The 20,271-nt window shown below is 38.5% G+C and overlaps 1 protein-coding gene across 1 annotated transcript in view; it reads right to left on the bottom strand.

The window, feature by feature from the left end:
- Positions 1 to 20,271, bottom strand: part of LOC124795878 — a 363,347-nt gene that overhangs the window by 183,028 nt on the left and 160,048 nt on the right. The window contains 3 exon segments of the mRNA XM_047259992.1: positions 5,141 to 5,297; positions 17,404 to 17,529; positions 19,906 to 20,220. Coding sequence (XP_047115948.1) covers positions 5,141 to 5,297; positions 17,404 to 17,529; positions 19,906 to 20,220 — 598 coding nt within the window.

The following is a 20,271-nucleotide window of genomic DNA, read 5'->3' as shown; positions in this document are numbered from 1 at the left end:
TAGATCCTCACACATTACTACTGCTTTAATGGGAGTGCAGACAAACAAAATCGTGGTGTGGCCATGTGCACTTCCATGAAATTGATGGTTAGTGCACCTGTTACTGACGAAAGTATGGATGGGACTGTCCAACATGTCGTGGTCAATGTCAAGGAAAGTAGTTCATTGGGGTGAGGAGAACCAGGTGATGTGAATGGGAAAGAAGACGTTGAAGCTCTGGACAAATGAGGGCGTTTGTCTTGGCCTGTGTGCAGATCGTGGAGAAATCTTTAATAAACCAGTGTCAGACAAGGTGTTTGAGGTTTTGGGAGATTAGAAAGGTTCTTTGAAGACAGCACATACACAGATTTTCATAGGAGGGTGCCATGGAAGTGCCCATGGCCACTCCACAAATTTGTTTGGGTGTGCACCCACCAAAGTAGTAGTAATGTGTGAGGATGTAATTTATTAGATGTATATGTAATGTGATGTTTGGTTTAGAGCTGGAAGGACTTTGGAAGAGAAAATGCTCAGTATTAGAAGTGGCATCAGCCGTGACAAGCAGGAATCCAGATGGTAATTAGGTGGGGACTTTGGAGAGTCTGTGAAGGAAATGGCTCGTATCTTTAATACAAGAGGCCAGGCTATGTGAAATTGGTTGGAGGTGTTGGTCAACCAAAGTGGCATTTTGACAGCTATCATCCCTTCTACTGCTAAAAAATCACTCTCGTATAGTAGGCTAACCACACACTGATGGTACATCTGCAGTGATGAGAATTCCTTTGCCCACAATGCTGCAAGATTCACTTATGCCTTCATAAACAAGCACTACCTCCAAATCTAGTCTGAAAAACATTTTTACTGCTCAATAACCTCACATACCCCTAATCTTTCCACAATCCCAAAGAACGAGCTACAAAGAGTTTATTAATGTATGCAAGTCTGTGGTAATTTGATATTGGTAACCAGAATTCACAAACAAAATAACACCACATTTTTACAACTAATGATGCACATTTTAATCTCTTCTTCAAGATGCCTCTTGTTTTATTCCTCTTTTTATTTTTCTTATAATTTGAGTTTTCTTTTCACATTCTTCCTTATAAGAAGTATAACTGGCATGTGCTTGTTGTCCACACCTAATGAACTGCGAGTCAAATCTCTCAGTACGTCCCTCACAGTCAAACCACTGTTTGAACATTTTCCTGTCATCACAAATTTGTTTTCTCCTAACGTGTGCTTCAACATGTAAAATCTTCTCTCAATATCCACATTTCCAAGGGACAATGCAAGAAAAGCCTTAACAAGTTATGAAACATACGTGAACGATGGATGACGAGTTTCCTTTCCAGATGTGCTGCTGCCAGTAATTGTCAAAAACTGTTATTTATAACGGAGTCTTTTTTTTTTCAAACTGTAGAATAAGTAACATTGCAGGAAAAGACAGATTTCTACTTACCACAAAAATGACACGATAAGTCACAGACAGGCACAGTTAAAAGACACACACAAACTTTCAGCCACAGACTTCATCAGAAGAAGAAGAAGAAGAAGAAGAAGAAGAAGAAGAAGAAACACACACACACACACACACACACACACACACACCCCTCATGCACACATGATCGCGAAACTCGGGCAGCTCAGCAACGTCAGAGTTGGCGGTCACATGTGCATGAGATGCGCTTCCTTGTGTGAATGAATGGTGCACATTTCTCTTTCCTTTTCTGACAAAGGTTGTGGCCAAAAGCTAATGTGTAAGTGTCTTTTAACTGTGCCTATCTGCAACTTAATTTGTCGTCTTTACGGTAAATAGCTATCTTCTTCTACATGAAACTTCCTGGCAGATTAAAACTGTGTGCCTGACCGAGACACGAACTCGGGACCTTTGCCTTTCGCGGGCAAGTGCTCTACCATTCCAAATGGCATTTGCACATATTCAGATAAGCTGAAACCATGTGATAACCGCACTCTTTTTCACATCATCTGGTGCTACCAGAATCTCACAATATGCCTTCCAAAAATCGATAACACTGAACACCTCAGAGCCTGCCGCTGTGGTTGTAAGATCATGCAGGTGCGGAGTTAGATAGTGATTCGGTGCGCTATTGCATTCAGGGCACAAGAGTCTCCACAAGACTTGTGTTGTGGTACTCATCGGCACTGCAGCATTTCGCAGCATCCTTTAATGTCCATGTGCCACTTCGTTGTGAATCTGCAATGTAGCATTTCGTATAGATATGGCGATATTATGACAGTAAACGAAATCAGCTTTGAGAATGGGTTCAGTGACATCAGCAATCAGGAGACTCTGTCTTAATTTTCGTGAAAAATCAAGACTCACAGTTACCTCTTCATTGCCATATGTAGGACCCTTTGATTTATTTGCTGCCATTAGCAATGATTGTATGGAAAAATGATTAATTGTTGTTGCTGGAAGGATGCTGACATCTGAGCCCCTGTCAACTAAATACACGCGGCTGATGTACCTTTTACGTAAAGTCAATATGACGGGGTGATACTGTGAATTCAAAAGCACTTGCTAGTTACCTTGAGAAAGATACTAGGATGCTAGGTACAACATGATTATGGCTTATGGAGCACTATTGTCCACTGGAGCATTCAGCCATGCCTAAGTCTGGTCGCTGTACCTGTTTAGATAAGCACATCCCTGATTACATCTGCATGACAGGTTCCCAATGTGTGCATGGTTCATGCACCGTTTCCCCGTGTGCTACCATCAACTCGTGTTCTGAATCACCTTTCGTGTTGTGTGCCAGTGGGATTGTTTGGAATTTCACAGATTTGCCACTGGAGAGCTTTAAAATTGCATTATAGTGCACTCACCTGTTCTTCTAGTGGGACATGTTGATCTTTATCCTCAACTTCTGCATCTGGACCCTACACTGTGCTATGCACTTTGTGGAATGCCTCATGTCACAGTGCCAGTGTATGATAAAAGTTGGTCTGTGATCAGTAACTGCGAGTTGAGTGAAGAGGGGGCACAAGTAATCACTCCACTCCTGATTCCGAAAGGTAAGTGACCCATCCAAACTTGGCTAAGTTTACAGTCAGAAATCTCAAATGCAGTAACCAGCAATCGTAGGTATTATCAAAGGATCGAAGGAATCTTGTCTCTCATTGTTTCTCTTAGCAGCACTAGAAGAATGGGAATATCTGAATGTCTTCCGGTTTGCAAATTCATTAGAGTACATTGATTTTGATGTGTGCATATTTCTTTCGGGTGGTGGTGGTAGTGGGGGGGGGGGGGAGGGGGGGGGGGGTTTGGGTGGGAGGGTGTTAATGTGCAACACGTCTATTAGTAATAATAATGTTTCCAAGTCCAACACACCCACAGTGATGACAAATTGTATATAATCGGCCATGATTCTGTAGGCTCCAAAAGACAGGTTGAGAAGTTAGACCCAACGATCTGGTTGCTGCGGCATATAAGACAGCACAATAAACTTTCTACATGTCACTGAAGACACAATGCAGCTCGTTGGCAAAATGTCTGTGACTTCTCGGACATTAACCCTGGTTGTAGAACAGTCTGAAGATTCTTCAGCCACTCCTGATTTACGTTCCGTGAGCAAGGAGCCCAACCTATTAGGCGACTGGTTTAACTCTTAACTGATTTATCTTCTGCCAAAGTCCGAGTCACCATTTTTGAGAACTACATTCCACAATTGATTAAAAGATTTGGAAATTTATTTTATTCTTTTATTTTAATCACTTCCGAAATCTTGACACGCTGAGAAATGAACACACACTAAAAACTCCAAGGAAATTACATAAAATTACTAAGTTACGAAACAACAACTTTCCATGTTAAACATTCCCTCCCATAAAGCCTTGGCATCTGAGGCAAATGTATGTCTTCAGATGCAGACCCTACAGCAATGCACCACCATCCTCACCTCAGCCTTCACTGCATGTAATTACCCCACCAGCCAAATTAAAAAGCAGATTTCCAGGGCCATCACATCCAATCCTGATCCCTCCAAAAACCGGCTTCAGAGCACATCATTGGTGACTCAGTATTATCCTGGTCTGGAATGTGTTAATCAGCTACTGCGACAGGGCCATGACTTCCTAACACATCATTCCCTGAAATGAGCTCATTTCTGTCTGAAATTTTGTCCACCACACTTAGAATAGCTTTCCGCCGCCCTCTCAATCTCCAGAATATTCTAGTCCAACCCTATGCTCCTTCTGCACCCATCTCCCTACCCTATGGCTCCTCCTTCTATGACCATCCCCGCTGCAGGACTTGCCCAATGCACCCTCCTACCACCATCTGCAATAGCCCTGTAACTGACAAAACATATCTTACCATAGGGAGAGCCATCTGCGAAACAACACGTCACATACCAGCTGTTATGTAAACACTTGTCAGCCTTCTACATCGGCACGACTAACACTAAATCGTGACCTCAACACCTGATTCACCACATGCGACATCTGGATTCTTCCCCCAGACACCAGTTTCTCAGAATTCCACAGGTGGGAACTAGCACTGCAGCATGACCTTGGTTCTTGACATTCATCTGGCCTTAATTTACGTTAATTTCTTCAGTCTCAGCAGTTCTTCACTGTAACTATTCTTTGCTTCACTATCTAAAGCATAATTTTTAATGATACTCTGCTTTGTTGTTTGCCTCTTCTGCCAAAAATTTAAAGGATTTACATATCATCACATGTCCATGATTATGAAAAACTTTCCCTGTATTTATGGTGCACAAAGACTGTACTGCCATGCTATGTAGTAACAAAATAGCAATGAAGATGCTCAAAGTGAGCAAATTGGCAGGTAGCAATGAATCCTGATGCGACTGCTCCTTCCGAACAGTGGGACAGAATCACCCACAACATGCGCCACATCATTTTGCATGAGCTCTTCCATTATTCATGCAATGCCCTTACATGTGCAGCAGTCTTGAACTGATTACACAAAGCATAAACAACAATAGAAAATCCAGTTTAATTTTGAAAAAATACCTTGATGCTCATGAATTCTTCTGTGTTCATAGAGAGAGAAACGATTTTAATTTTGAAAGTCAGTAAACATCTTATAGCTAATGGCATGGTAGGTAAATTACCCTAAGTATAATCTACGAAAATTACACTTAGTGAGTTGCAAACTTTCACATTTGCCTACCTGGCACAGTTGTAGCTGCAGTTGATTCTGGCCAAGCATCAGTAGAAGCTGCATTCCAATCAGTCTGTGGAGGATTGTCCCAGCCAGAGTCACCCCACGATGATGAAAAGTCTGTAGGATCCCTAATTTTTCCAGTCATGCCTTTCATTTCCAATACCTTCAAAATTAAAAATTATTAATAAGTTAAGGAGTAAAGGTAACAACTTACCAACTAGTTGATGAGTTGCTTTTACTCCTTAAATTGCTTATATTTCACCAGAACTTCCTACTACCACATTTAAAACATGTTAGGAATAGTCTTATGTAAATATGTTTCATTTGTGTCGCATATTATCAAACATAGACACAGAGAAAAATTTTAGCATCAAAGAAATTGTCCAGTGAATTGTTAGTCACTGTCTGACTATCTTTCTTAATATTTTTATTTTAGAGTGGTGCAGCATTAGTGACTAATGATCTAAAAACCCAACTACTGAAAAAAAATTTTTTTCTATCGCTGAAAATGTACTGGGCGTTTTACAATTCCTATTACAGGGTTCTGTGTGTTGTAGATGAAACTTTGTAGATAAGGTTTTGATGAGGAAGCCATGTCCAGAATTGTATAATTTGGGTGTAGGGTGTAAAATTAAGTTTGAAGGTCGGATCACTTTCAAATCTCCCACTTCAGGGTAAGCACACGAACTGAGAAGAGAATGCTATAAACAAGCCATTCTCATGACTACTGTCAACCTGCCCTAATCAGATTTCATGGGTGAGCAATTTTCATTCGGCCGCATGCCTTTATGTCAGTCAGTTCAGGAGCTGGCCCCTCATAATGCATCTATCTTAAAGCAAATGCTTGGCAAGATAGACTTTGCCAATGGACAGAGGTGCTAAACCTCTCAGCCTGGACAAAGGGAACAGGTCATTCAACAGCCAACAGCAGTCAATCATCTACCATGCACTGCCCCTCACACAGATGGACAGGACACCAGCACACTGCCTCAGATCAACACCTGCTTACAACCAGCTCTGCAATGCTAACAACTGGTTCAAGACTGGTAAGATATGACTGATAAGCCAGCTTTAATGTTGATCAAGCCTGGTGCCCAGCAAACACAAAATCAATCAATTTTCCCTACACCCGAACTAAAAATTCCTGCTCGTGACATTTTAGCATCAAATGTGGGCTCAATATTCCGTGAGTGAGCACATTTTTGGTGCTCTACATGCAGTTTGATATGAAACAGAGTTACCACATTTTTGGCAACCAGCGTGGTGCTTGATATTATGTGAACTACCACAGTAGGATATTGTGAAGAGAGTAAGGCATATAGGTTATTTCAATGAAGCAGAGAAAAATTGATTAAGAAAATAAGATTCGGGAGGGTGAGGGTATGCTAGCTGTTCCTAAAAAGTTTCAGGGACAGGAAAGATTATACAATGCAGGCTTTTACAGCCAGTACTTGCATTCTTTGTGATTTATGTTTTACGTCCATCAGGCACTGTGCCTTGTACCATGACACTAGTGCCCATAAAACAAAAAACACTGGCAATGTAGAGAAAGTTATTTATTCCATTCACAGGGAAGAAAACTATATCACCACTAGGTACAATTATATACTGGTCAGAAAAGAGGCCAGAACGTCAATCATTGGATTCCTGTTTAAATCACAAGGAGATTCAAGTTCCATGGGCAGCAAGAAACAGCCTAAGTTAGATCTATCACCTACTGATGCTGACTATATCGCCCCGGCTTCAGGTTGTCAAGAGACACTCTGGTTACAAAGGTAAGAAAGTTAAAGCTCTGAATTCTGAGAAAGTGGACCAGTCAAACTTTTTTGAGACAGCAAAGGTGCAGTTGATATATCCAAAACAACTTGTTACAATGGACAAACCAAAAATATCAGTACCAGACATCATTTCAGTAGAGAAAAATAGACTCAGCTGAAGTTATAGAAGAACTAATTCCAACACAACACATATTCCTGATATTTTGACAAAGTTACTGTCAGGAATCTGACAGCAAATGATTAAATAATTTAAGATTCTACAGGCACTGATTCTGGTGTGGTGTCTTAAATGAATATCCAAGCTTGCACTGTCTCTCACATACACAGGCGTGCATGCTGCCCCACCACCTGCCAAAAGTCACACCTCATTAAGCCACATCTCACTGCAGTTAGTGTAAGTGCCAAAAAACTAGCAGAGACCCTTGCCTCTGGATCGCACTATTTCTATTATGGTAGCTTTCCATTTAGAGATTTTATGAAAACTGAAAAGAAAATTGAGGATGTATTAGATGACAATCAGTTTGGCTTTAGGAACGGTAAAGGAATCAGAGAGGAATTCTGACATTGAGGTTGATAATGGAAGCAAGACTAAAAAAAAATCAAAACACATTATAGGATTTTTCAACCTGGAAAAAGCATTCAACAATGTAAAATGGTGCAAGATTTTCAAAATTCTGAGAAGAATAGAGGTACGCTACAGGGAGAGACAGGTAATGTACAACATGTACAAGAGACAAGAGGGAAAAATAAGACTGGATGAGCAAGAACAAACAGCTCGTAGTAAAAAGAGTGCAAGACCGGAATGCCATCTTTTGCCCCTTCTGTTCGATCTGTACATTGAAGAAGCAATGATGGAAATAAAAGAAAGGTTCAGGAGTGGAACTGAAATTCAAGGTGAAAGGATATCAATGATATGATTTGCTGATGATATTGCTGAGTGGAAGTGAAGAAGAATTACGTGATCTGCTGGATGGAATGAACAGTCTAATGAGTACATAATAGGGACTGATAGTAAATCAAACAAAGACAAAAATAATAAGAAATAGCAGAAATGAGAATAGCGAGAAACTTGACATCAGGACTCATGGTCACGAAGTAGATAGATGAATTTAAGAATTCTGCTACCTAGGCAGCGAAATAACCAATGAAGGTCAGAGCAAGGAGGACATCAAAAGCAGACTGGCACTGGGAAAAAGGGCATTCCTGCCCAAGAGAAGTCTACTAGTATCAAACACAGGCCTTAATTTGAGGGAGAAATTGCTGAGAATGTATGTTTGGAGCATAGCATTGTATGGTAGTGAAACATGGACTGTGGGAAAACCAAAACAGAGGAAAATCTTAGCATTTGAGATGTGGTGCTAAAGACAACTGTCGAAAATTAGGTGGACTGATAAGGTACGGAATGAGCAGGTTCTGCCCAGAATGTAGTGGAAATCACTGACAATGAGAAGGGGTAGGATGAAAGGACATCTGTTAAAGACATCAGGGAATGACTTCCAAGGTACTAGAGGGAGCTGTAGAGGGCAAAAACTATAGAGGAGGATAAACATTGGAATACATTTAGTAAATAATCGAGGATGTAGATTGCAAGTGCTACTCTGAGATGAAGAGGTTGGCACAAGAAATAAATTCATGGTGCATCAAACCAGTCAGAAAACAGATTTTAAAAAAATGTTGTTCCCAGAATTTCAGCACAGGATAGAAACAGTGGCTTATAGAAAATTTTTACAGTTGGTACCTTACTTTGCTTGGACTAGTGCTGAGCTATAAAATGATTATAGAGTTCAGTTTTCATTTCACATGCCCTTATTCTGATCCCTTGTCTATGTAATATAAATACATTGTGAGCTCATAACTATTTTGCTGGAAGGTCATAACTCAGCTTATGATAGATATAAACATGCTTACAGTTTTCAGCATGTTTAAGAACCCTAGGGAACACCATACCGGGCTATTCAAAAAGAAGGAACAGATTTCAAACATACATTGCTTCCAAATTGCAAAAGATAAAAACACAATTCCAGCATTCCTGAAAGAGAGAAGTTCAAATTTTTATGCATTCAATATGAGCACCAATTGTTACATGACAAATATGAAAATGGTGGCTCATTTACTGCCACACATGAAACGGCTGGTCTCTCGATACTGAATTCACAGCTTCAACAGTAAGAAATTCTCGAAGCATTTGTGATGTTACCTGAATGACACCATTCCAGGACACCAGATTGGAGGAGAAGCTACAATGCAACAACTGCTAGGTCAATGATGCTGTCAGCAGAGTAAATCAACATATCGTGGTAACAAAGTCTGTAAATAATGTTGTATACTGACATTGTTATTTCGCTTACTTTTCTGTAAAAGTAACTGTGTGATCATTTATTGCCATTATCATAAAACAGAAGCAAGTTCGTAATTTTTAATTTCTTCATTTTGAATAACTATTGCTTCCCTTATTATGCGGAAACCATACTTGTTTTAGGGTATGGCTAAAAGGAGACTCCCAGTGTGTCAGAGTTAAAGACTCGGAACTAAACAGACACAATTTTTGTGTAAAGAAAGTAATAGCAATGTGGACATTCACAATGATAATACATCTGTTTTATTTAATGACCACTATATTAATATGTGAGCATTCAAAATCAAAGTACTGATTTTTAAAATTAATTATACAAATAGTCCAATGAAAATTATATAAATCTAAAGGAACTTTACCGCAGATGTCCACAAAGAAAAACTCGTGTTTATACAGGGCCATTGATCGTGGTAATAGGAAGTACACACAGACACATGAAGGAAGTTTTTCTTAAGTCTCTTACATTGCTACAAATTTCTACCACACTTAATGACCAGGTGCTGTGGAAGAAATGATGCACGAAAGTAACAAAATTTTGTGAAGTTGCATTCTAGGGATGTTCATGTTTAAATGTTGCAGGTAGTGAATTTGCAGTAACACACGCATACTGGACAGCTACAATGTCGCAACTGCAACGTCGTTGTTGTTGTTGTTGTTGCCAACAGTGGAAAATGCATCATACAGTATACTGTATTTACTCGAATTGAAGCCGCCGCAGTTTTTTTCCAGTTTTTGTAATCCAAAAAACTGCCTGCAGCTTAGAATCAAGTGCAAAGTAAGCAGAAGTTCTGAAAAATGTTGGTAGGTGCCGCCACAACTAACTTTTGGCATCTATTATATTTAGCGCTACACAGGCATACTTTGCAGGCACGAAGATAAAAACTGGCTCCAAAACCTCTGTGTCAGTAATTAAAAAAAAAAGGGTAGAAGGCGAGCTTTTTTCTCCGCCCCGAGTTTCGACCACTGCATTTTCATATATTATCCAACAAAGTAAATAGAAATTCCGTATTGTTCATCTTCAAATGTAGCAGCCTTTCAAATATTCATTGAAACAAAAATAAATTTCTTTACACAAAACTACGAACAATGCACTAGACTTGAGGATTGTTGCACGAATTGATATGCTGGGGCTCATTAAGATTTCACATAGCGGCACCTATTGCTTTGTGGAATTTTGTGAAGTGCTTGTTGGTGTTAGTGAACCATAATGAAGTGCTTTCATTATAGTGCTAAATTCAAGAGCAGAGTTATTTCTTGTGCGGAACAAAGTTCTAATCGTGCTGTAGGTCTGCGATACAGGATTGAGATGAGAACAACGTCAGGCGATGGTGAATGCAGAGAGACAAATTATTTGAATGTTCAAGTACCAGGAAGCATTTAGGGTGCCAAAGTGTGGCCGATATCATGCACTAGGAGTGATTTTAAATGAATTTGTTAAGGAACAGAGTCAGAAATTCCTGCCTGTGAATGCTGAAATTTTAAAAATTAAGGCACACGAAATTGCTAGAGAGCAAAAAATCGAAAATTTTACAGCTAGTCGCAGCTGGATTGATCTGTTTATCAAGCGCTGGGGTTTTGCACTTCAGAGGCGAACTTCCATTGTACAGAAGCTGCCTAAAAATTATGAAGAAAAACTTGTGGAATTTCAGCACTTCATAATCAGGCGGCGCACAGAAAAGCAATACCTTCTTTGTCAGATAGGAAATGCTGACCAAACTCCCGTATATTTTGACATTTCTTCAAATCATACGGTTGAAACCAAAGGAAAGAAAGACATAAGTGTTCTTACATCAGAGGGTGAAAAACAGCGGATGTCCGTCATGCTTGCTTGCACAGCAGATGGACATAAATTACCCCCATTCATAGTTTTCAGGCAAAAGACTTTAGCGAAATCTGAAGTGTTTCCAAAAACCGTAATTGTACGAGCAAACGAAACTGGGTGGTTTTCGGAGGACATGGTGCTGGTATGGATTAGGCGTGTGTGGAATCATCGTCCTGGCACAATGCTTGGTTTACGCAGTCTGTTGGTAGTAGATGCGTACGCATGCCATACAACATCTGCAGTAAAACAAAAATTAGAGGAAAGCAAAACGCACTTGGCAGTAATTCCAGGCGGGATGACATCAATTCTGCAACCACTTGACATCTGTTTGAATAAACCATTTAAGGACAAGCTTGAATGCATGCACACAGACTGGCTCTCGAAAAGCGACAGACAACTGACACCAACAGGACGTGTAAAAGGCGCAAGTTTGTCGCAAGTGTGCCAATGGATTTATGATGCATGGAAGTGTGTTCCAAATCAGACTGTGCAAACAAGCATTTAAAAAATGTCCGATATCCAAAGCACTAGATGGTACGGAGGACCATGCTCTGTATGAAGAAATGAACAACAAAGAATCGAGTGATAGTGATTCAGAATCATGACTGATATTTTAAACATTTCGTATAAGATGTATTACTAACTTAATAAAATTTTGTTTTAAATTTGAACGTTTAATTTCTAAGTTATTTTCATTCTTATTTTATAAGTGTTGCTACTCTGCATTGCACAGGATAGAAAGGCGCGGAGAGCTGCATCAAACCAGTCTACGGACTGAAGGCAACAACACCACACTCTACATTTGAAGTTACCAATAAAAATCTACTACAAAAATCCGACTGGCCAACTCTACATTCTGAATTTTTTCCTACCTGTGACAAGAGATGGTTGCTAATAGGAACTTTTATGAATCATGAATCACATGCAGTATTCTCTTCACCATAAGAATAATATGAATGTAAACATTATGCCCTGTATTTTTTCATGTTTTCTGCTATCTCATTTAAATCCTCTCTGTCTAATAAACTATGAAACTAGAGTGAGACAACAGCAAACGCAGAAGAGTATACATATATTGTCATGTTTATATTCGTATTATTCTTATGCTGAGTAGTGATACAGTCAGAAACGAAGCACGGCAACTGACTTTATTTTTAAATCTAAGATGACTAATTTCTGTGCAGAATGTAATGTACTAAAGAGGCGTCTGCAAAGATTTTCAAATGGAGAAAATTTTTGCTAAACTCTCGTTCAGAACATCATCTATCATACGCACTATTATTTGGTTTTTGTTGATCATTATCAAAGAAAGCAGCAGTGTAACAACAAATAGCAGTCTCTTGCCATTGTTTCACTAATGAGACAATTCCTCTCCTTTTTTATTGTAAGCGGTGGCGGTAGCGCACACAAAAGCAAGCCATGCTACGAGTGGCGACAGGTCATAAACACTCATCAGAATGCGACAAACAATGCATGACACAGCACAATAATGCATTTTCAGCCTAGAGTGACATAAACACATATAACAAAGAGAACGGCACTTATCAGATCAAAGCAAAATAAGCAACTGATTCAAACCAGACGAAGTACGTGAAAAAGGAAGGGTACCTGTATAAATACAGATGAAGTGCCTGACGTATAGCAATGGCTACCTGGTAAAGCTTAACTGCTAAGCTTACGACTCGAACCAAACTACTGTTTGACCTAAATTGTGTCTTATGTTACAATGGAGCAACTTTGTTTCGATTTGGAGGTGCGGTCTAAAACTTTTCTCTACCCTTGAATTTAGAGTCTCAAATTTCAGGTGCGGTGTAGATTCTGGATTTTTTTTTTTTCTCTCCTAGATTTTGAGTCTCATTTTTCAGGTGTGGCTTAGATTTGAGTGCAGCTTAGATTCGAGTAAATACGGTAACCCACTTTTCTGTTCCCGGAATTGACGTTTTCCTGCTGTTAACGACCTTTTTTATCGATCCCGTCAAATTTCCTATGCCCACAATGTTAATTTGCACCTGGTTTTGCGTCACCATATTTATAATTTTCCTGTGATTTACACTTTACGAAAAAATGTTTGTGGAGAAAAAAATAACACTGGCATGAAGTTGGCCATCCAGAAGTATATTATGTGGTTAAGTTTCTTGATACCAGGGCACTCTACTCAGCAGATTTGAACTAGTAAATGTGTAAAAGTTGGAACAATTTGTGCCGTATCTTCCACCACTGCCAAGCTTGACTTGGCGTGGTGGTCGATGGGAGTAACTAGGTTCGTTCAAATGAAGATATCATGACAAATCACAACCATTTCCAAACTGTCTCTACTGCAAAAACGTAGTTTCGTGATTGTTGTGATCATCATGACACCTTTGTCAAACCATATTTAGCATGTTTCGGCATATGGGCACTTGAAGCGCTTTCACTTTGCGTTGCTCAAATGTTTTTAGTTTAAACACAACACTGGTTACACATTTTATTCATGCTGAGTAAAACGTGTTTTGAGAATTTATTCTCATTGTCAAGTGCAGTATTTAGGCATGTATTTTTTGTGATGTACACAAACAAACAATGTGAGTGATAGTTTGCATGCACGCGGGTGTGTGTGGTTTTCTACATAACTGATGAGGCACAGTACCTGATAACCTTAAAAAGGTGACTACAGTGCATGAGACAGAGAATAACACATATTCAAACACCATACAAAATACTTATTTACATATTTGCACTTGACAACAAGAAAAAATTTTTGAAACGCATCGTGAAACATGAATGGAGGAAATAGTAAAGCTTGTATTAGGTCGTTTACAAGTGAAAGCATACTGCATGTGATTTGCTAAGTGTTTACTGGTTTCTGCATAAGTAAGACACCTCAGTAACATATTTATTATGAGTGGCTCCATGAATACAGAAACGAAATGGATGGGATACCTTTTCTGCCTTACATATATCCATGTAAGTTGTTAACAATGTCCACAGCTATCTTATGTCACATGAAATACTAGGAAACGTGTATTCAAATTGTTTCATAGTTCAGCAACAATGGTGATAGTGTTAATGGTGATAGTTATCAATGTTATTATTTTGTTGTGCCATGACCTATGTTTATCGTATGTAAGAGGTTTTAGCAAAGTTTATGTGAATAAACTTATATGTGTAATAACAGTCACTGGTTTTAATAATATGACAATTTTAGCCTCCTTCATTCTAGGATCTAAACTTAGATATGACAGCAACCTAAAATGTTCAACATGTTCAATATTGAGGCATAGGTGATAAATTAATGATATCTCCAGAGCCAAACGTTTCATTGTCCCTTAGTTATAAGGTTCCATTATGGCACATCACCTGTCCAAGGAAAATCCAATAAACTGTAAACAACTGTAGCCCTAACACTTCACTCCAGCAGAAGAGGGAAGGTGTACGTAGAGTCTAAAGGGAATTTTCTGAATGGGAAGACTTTCCTTCCAACATGATAAGAGTTGTTACTTGCCTGGGAAATTGCTCCCACAGCTCAGCGCAAGCCCCTCTCACTAGACTAATCACGGTAACAATGCCAATAGATGAACACTTAGTGATCATCACCTGAGGTTCTTGACCAAACATGGGAGCAAAGTGCCAATTCCAAAACAGAAGCTCTCTCTGCTACTGGTAACAGGCTTCCTCTTATGCTCTCCCTATCTACCACTTAATTCAGCCACAATGACCCTTCAGACAGTGGTGTCTTCTCTGGGTGCACTCCATGTATTCCAAACCATGAAATAAATCAACCAATTTGTTTACAAAGTTTCTCTGCTCTTCCTTAGAAATTACCTATTCCGGATGTGCATTTATAAGCCCTGACCCCTTCTCTCTTGCACAGTTTCACTGTTTTACATTAACAAACAAGTGAAAACTACCACACATGAAAATAAGAAATTCACAAGTGTGTGCAACAGCAATATTCCAGAATGAATCCGTTTACTCTTTGATCATAGATTCTTCTTTGGAGAGCTGAACCAACCAACAAGCTCACATCTGTGCATGTACACATACTTCTTATACACAAAGTCCAATATGCAGACAATTAATGCCATAATGATAACGAGTGACACATGGTGGTTAGAACTAATCATGAATGCATGTGTGCATTACATCTGCAACATTTGTCAATATGATCATGTCAGTGCTTCAAACATCCAGTTAGGGTGGTTGCTGCTGGACAAGTTACGTGACTTTCACATGCTGTGTCTACTTCACTGGTTCCTCAGTATGCAAGCAGCCCAGTACCCTACATCAGAGCTTAAACACATTTCATGCCATCATAATCAAAATGCAAGGTCTCACTTATCCTGCATCCTAGCTGTACCGATTCATAAAACAAAAACCACTGGTAAATTCATTCACTGTTGCTGCTGACCATTTCTGGAACAAGCTGCCCTGCACTCAGCACACAATTCATTGCCCTGCTGCTTTTAAGTAGTAGTTTCAGCGCTTTCTACTGTCATCTGCTTTACATTTCCCCAAAAACTACTGTATATGGCCAACTTTCCCTCTATCAAATAGTTTCTCTACAAGACCCATCAACCCTTTTTCCCTCTACGCTCATTTATGCTAGCATTCATAGTAAAAAAAAAACCACTCATTTACCATAATGTCTATAATTTCTACTTACTGTTGTACTTATGTATGAAAATAAACTGTCCGTTTGCATTTTTTATCTGTGTTATCATAAGTTACATTTTATAAACGTAATATAACATGTTTACTATAATATGTGCAATGTAAAATATGTACAATGCATGGTTAGAGGTCAGAGATGGTCTGATGGCTCTAAACTTGCAAAGTTTCACACATGTGCTATGACAATTAATTATTGTTTGTTACTCATCACACATATCATATTTTTAGCGGTGTCACTATTTTACTGGTTATGCAGCAAAGAACACTACTGCTGAGTCTTATTTCGACATTGGCTTACTAACAATTTGAGCATGAAGATGACAGTTTAAACAGTCAAAATCGGTAGTGAATCAAATAAATGTTTTCTTGTGCAGCTAATGACTGACTTTTTTATCTCTGTTATAACACAAAAGGCCTGCAAATAACACCAACAGTTCTCATATGTTACAAGAGAAATCACAGTATTTCTTAAATCACATCAAAAGTAGTAGCTTCTGGAAATAAAGAGAATGTCCCATGCAACACAGAAGTCTTTCATACATAATTAATGATACTGAAACAAGTGTTTTCAGAGTGATATTACTGTAAGCAAAGGTACACGTATTTTATTGTGAGGGGTAGAATACAATGAACAATCTCTTTTAGTAATAATCACAGTGAAGGAAAGCATCAGCCATGGGGTATAACAAAGTACTGTTTCAACTTCTATCATTCCATAATACAATGGAAAAGGTAGGGATATATCTCTCTCTCTCTCTCTCTCTCTCTCTCTCTCTCTCTCTCTCTCTCTCTCACACACACACACACACACACACACACACACACACACACACACAGACAGAGAGACAGAGAGAGAGAGAGAGAGAGAGAGAGAGAGAGAGAGAGAGAGAGAGAGAGAGATTAAAGGATAATAAACAGTATTTTTAGATATGAACCAATGGTCAGAAATGAGTATTGCACCAATATCTTGAATGAGCAACAATTTAAAAAGATTGTTTCTGGCTTCAATCCTTTGAGAAACCAAGACTATTCAAGCCACAAAGTGCTGGACAATGAATCTGACAACCGTTTAATTGCACAGCAGATTTTGAGGAGACTGTGTTGGATTGTGTAGGAGATCATTTTTTAATAACTTGCCCATGAAATTTACATTTTGAATAATACAGTGTGGATAGTACTGGTGGAGCAGCAATTACACTGCTACAATGAACAGCTAGTGCCAGCAATGGGGTCAAATTATTCTGAATAAGGAGTTCAGTTCTGTCAATGGATTATATGTTGTAATGCATACATTGAGAGTGCCAGTCATAATTCTGAATTGGTGCTATGAGCTTAAATTGTTTCTTTAAAGTTTAAGTTGTTTATGTAGAAAAAATCTAAATATTCATTTCTGGTAATTACTACTTTTTGTATAATTTTGGACCTAAAGATCGGCACACTGTGCATTAACATTTCTCCAAATATAGAAATATTACTGTGTTACAGTCATGAATTAAGTGAATGATGTGGAAATTCAGAGTGGTCTCTTAACAGTAGTCCTAAGCAATTTAAGGAAGTCATGATAAATCTAAATCTGGAAGACAGAACGGGAATTTGAAATACCGTGTCTTACCACTGGGCTACCTCACTTTGACACCTTTATAAAACAAAAAGTTAAATACTATACCTTGCTTCTCTTTTCTTCGTATACAGAATAGAGCTGTTCACATTCATGGACTAATGAAGACAACTGCTGCTTCAAGTCACCTAGTTGGCTGTTATTGTTCTCAATATCTTCCAGTTTAACCTCTATCTGTAATTAAGAATGAGAGAAAAAAATTACATTTTCTTGTCATACACAAAGAGTCGCAATTACAGCCAACATTTTACTAAAGTAGGGCATTGAAAAAATGTATTCTACAAGGGACAAAATTAAAGTCAAATCCCAGCATTTGTCCACTATACAGCACCAGAGGAACCACTGAAAATTAAATCTAATTGATATGTAACAATTATCATGTTCCTGACAAGTGCTTAATGTGTCTTTCCAGCAACAGATACACTGTTCCTGTGAAACACAACAAGCTCTTTATTTGCATGAAGTGTTGAGTGCTACTGACAAGGGATTTCAGATCGATTCCATATTTCTGGATTTCCGGAAGGCTTTTGACACTGTATCACCCAAGCGGCTTGTAGTGAAATTGTGTGGTTCCCAAGCGGCATGTAGTGAAATTGCGTGCTTATGGAATATCGTTTCAGTTATGTGACTGGATTTGTGATTTCCTTTATCTATGGAAAGTCATAGAGTAAAACAGAAGTGATTTCTGGGGTCTCCCAAGGTAGCGTTATAGGCCCTTTGCTGTTCCTTATCTATATAAACGGTTTGGGAGACAATCTGAGCAGCCATCTTAGGTTGTTTGCAGATGACACTGTCATTTATCGACTAATAAAGTCATCAGAAGATCAAAACAAATTGCAAAACAATTTAGAAAACATATCTGAAAGGTACAAAAATTGGCAGTTGACCCTAAATAATGAAAAGTGTGAGGTCATCCACACGAGTGCTAAAAGGAATTCATTAAACTTCAGTTACACGATAAATCTGTCTAATCTAAAGGCCATGAATTCAACTAAATACCTAGGAATTACAATTACAAACAACTTAAATTGGAAGGAACACAGAGAAAATGTTGTGGGGAAGGCTAACCAAAGACTGTGTTTTATTGGCAGGACACTTAGAAAATGTAACAGATCTAAGGAGGCTGCCTATACTACAGTAGTCCGTCTTCTTTTAGAATACTGCTGCGCAGTGTGGGATCCTTAGCAGAGAGGACTGATGGAGTACATCGAAAAAGTTCAAAGAAGGGCAGCATGTTTTGTATTATCGCGAAATATGGGAGAGAGTGTCACTGAAATGATAAAGGATTTGGGCAGGACATAATTAAAAGAAAGGCATTTTTCTTTGTGACAGAATCTTCTCACGAAATTCCAATTACCAACTTTCTCCTCCAAATGCAAAAATATTTTGTTGACACCGACCTACATAGGGAGAAATGATCACCACGATAAAATAAGGGAAATTGGAGCTCGTACAGAAAGATATAGGTGTTTGTTCTTTCCGCAGTGATAATGAATAGGGTGCTGTCAGGAGGTTTCTGTCATCTGTTTTGCATGTAACCTGTATACGGATGGATGTCATGCGTCTCCAAGTTGGGACAGAAATTGCAGTATACCGAGAGTTGTGGTATCTGCATGTCCTTTGTATAGCTATTGTGAGTCAATGTCGCGTTTTAAATTAGCGTGAGGTGCCACTGAGTAAAAGCATGCACTGTAAAATGAGGAGTGACATCACAGCAGAACAGAAGAAATCATTAACATTACACTAAAGTCAGTTTCAAATGCCAGAACTCAAAATATTCCTAAGAAATTTTTCTGCATTATGTAGCCATGTAATGCAAGAAGTTGTATATTGTGATATATTATATTGTGTAACTGAGTGAAAAAGTAATGCAAATATTGTTAATTTTAAAATTTTCCCGGTGAATTGACTGTTCAAACAAATATTGATTTGCAGAAAGCTGAAATTTGGTAAAGTTTTTCAGATTTCAGCACAAGCATAACTGCAGCAGTAACAATGACCATGGAACTGTACCGATAAGTTCCAAAGCAAATTTAATTACAGATGCAGCAGTTTAGACCGTCAAGAAAACAACAAGTTTGAGTCTGAACACACATATATAGTTACAGGGGAAAACTGCATGCCACAAATAAACCTGTGATTTCAAAAATGAAGAAATTGCCACTTCTGAATACATATTTATTGGATTTTGAGCACTAATTTTTTTTAATGGTATGATAATATTATTTAGACAATACTGTTATTCTATGTGACATAAGATAATTCAAATATTCCAAATGACTGTTGTTCAGTTAACAGAGCACTATATTTTGAAAAGGTTTTGCTGGAAAAAACGTATTACCTATAACAGATATGAAGTTTTACTAGTACAGATCAGAAACTTTTAAATTCGACTTTTTCATCATTTTGGTCCCTATGAGACTATAACTCCCACAAATGGGTTTAATTTGAAATGCTAATTTAATAAATGAACCAGCATACACAAGTTTCCAAGCTGCAGCTAGATATAAAAATATTGCAGAGTAGGATAGCATGACATTCATCACTTGCCTCTTTCTGGAGATCCTGTAGCCTATCACGTAACTGCTTAAGTGTAATTTGTTTGTTGGTGAAAGCTATTTTTACTTGTTCCTGATTAGCAGAATCGGCAGCTGCATTTAACTTGTTGCGAGCTTCTAGCCTTGCCTTTTCTTGACTCAATGTAAGAAGCCTTTGATTCTGTTCCTTCAGTCGGGTCTTTAAGGCACTCATTTCAGCAAGCTGCGAATCACGAGTACTACGCATCCCGTCAATTGTTGACTTTACGCCAGACACTCCAATCCTTGTCTCACTGATTTTCTGAGACAATTCTTTCACTTTTTCATTCTGTAAAAGCAAGTGCAATTAAAATACATCCTGTTAACATTTATAATACAG

Source organism: Schistocerca piceifrons, chromosome 1, assembly GCF_021461385.2.
Source record: "Schistocerca piceifrons isolate TAMUIC-IGC-003096 chromosome 1, iqSchPice1.1, whole genome shotgun sequence".
In the NCBI taxonomy this organism is placed as follows: domain Eukaryota; kingdom Metazoa; phylum Arthropoda; class Insecta; order Orthoptera; family Acrididae; genus Schistocerca; species Schistocerca piceifrons.
The sequence above is the reverse complement of the archived record's forward strand: the minus strand, read 5'-3'. Positions and strand labels throughout refer to the sequence as shown.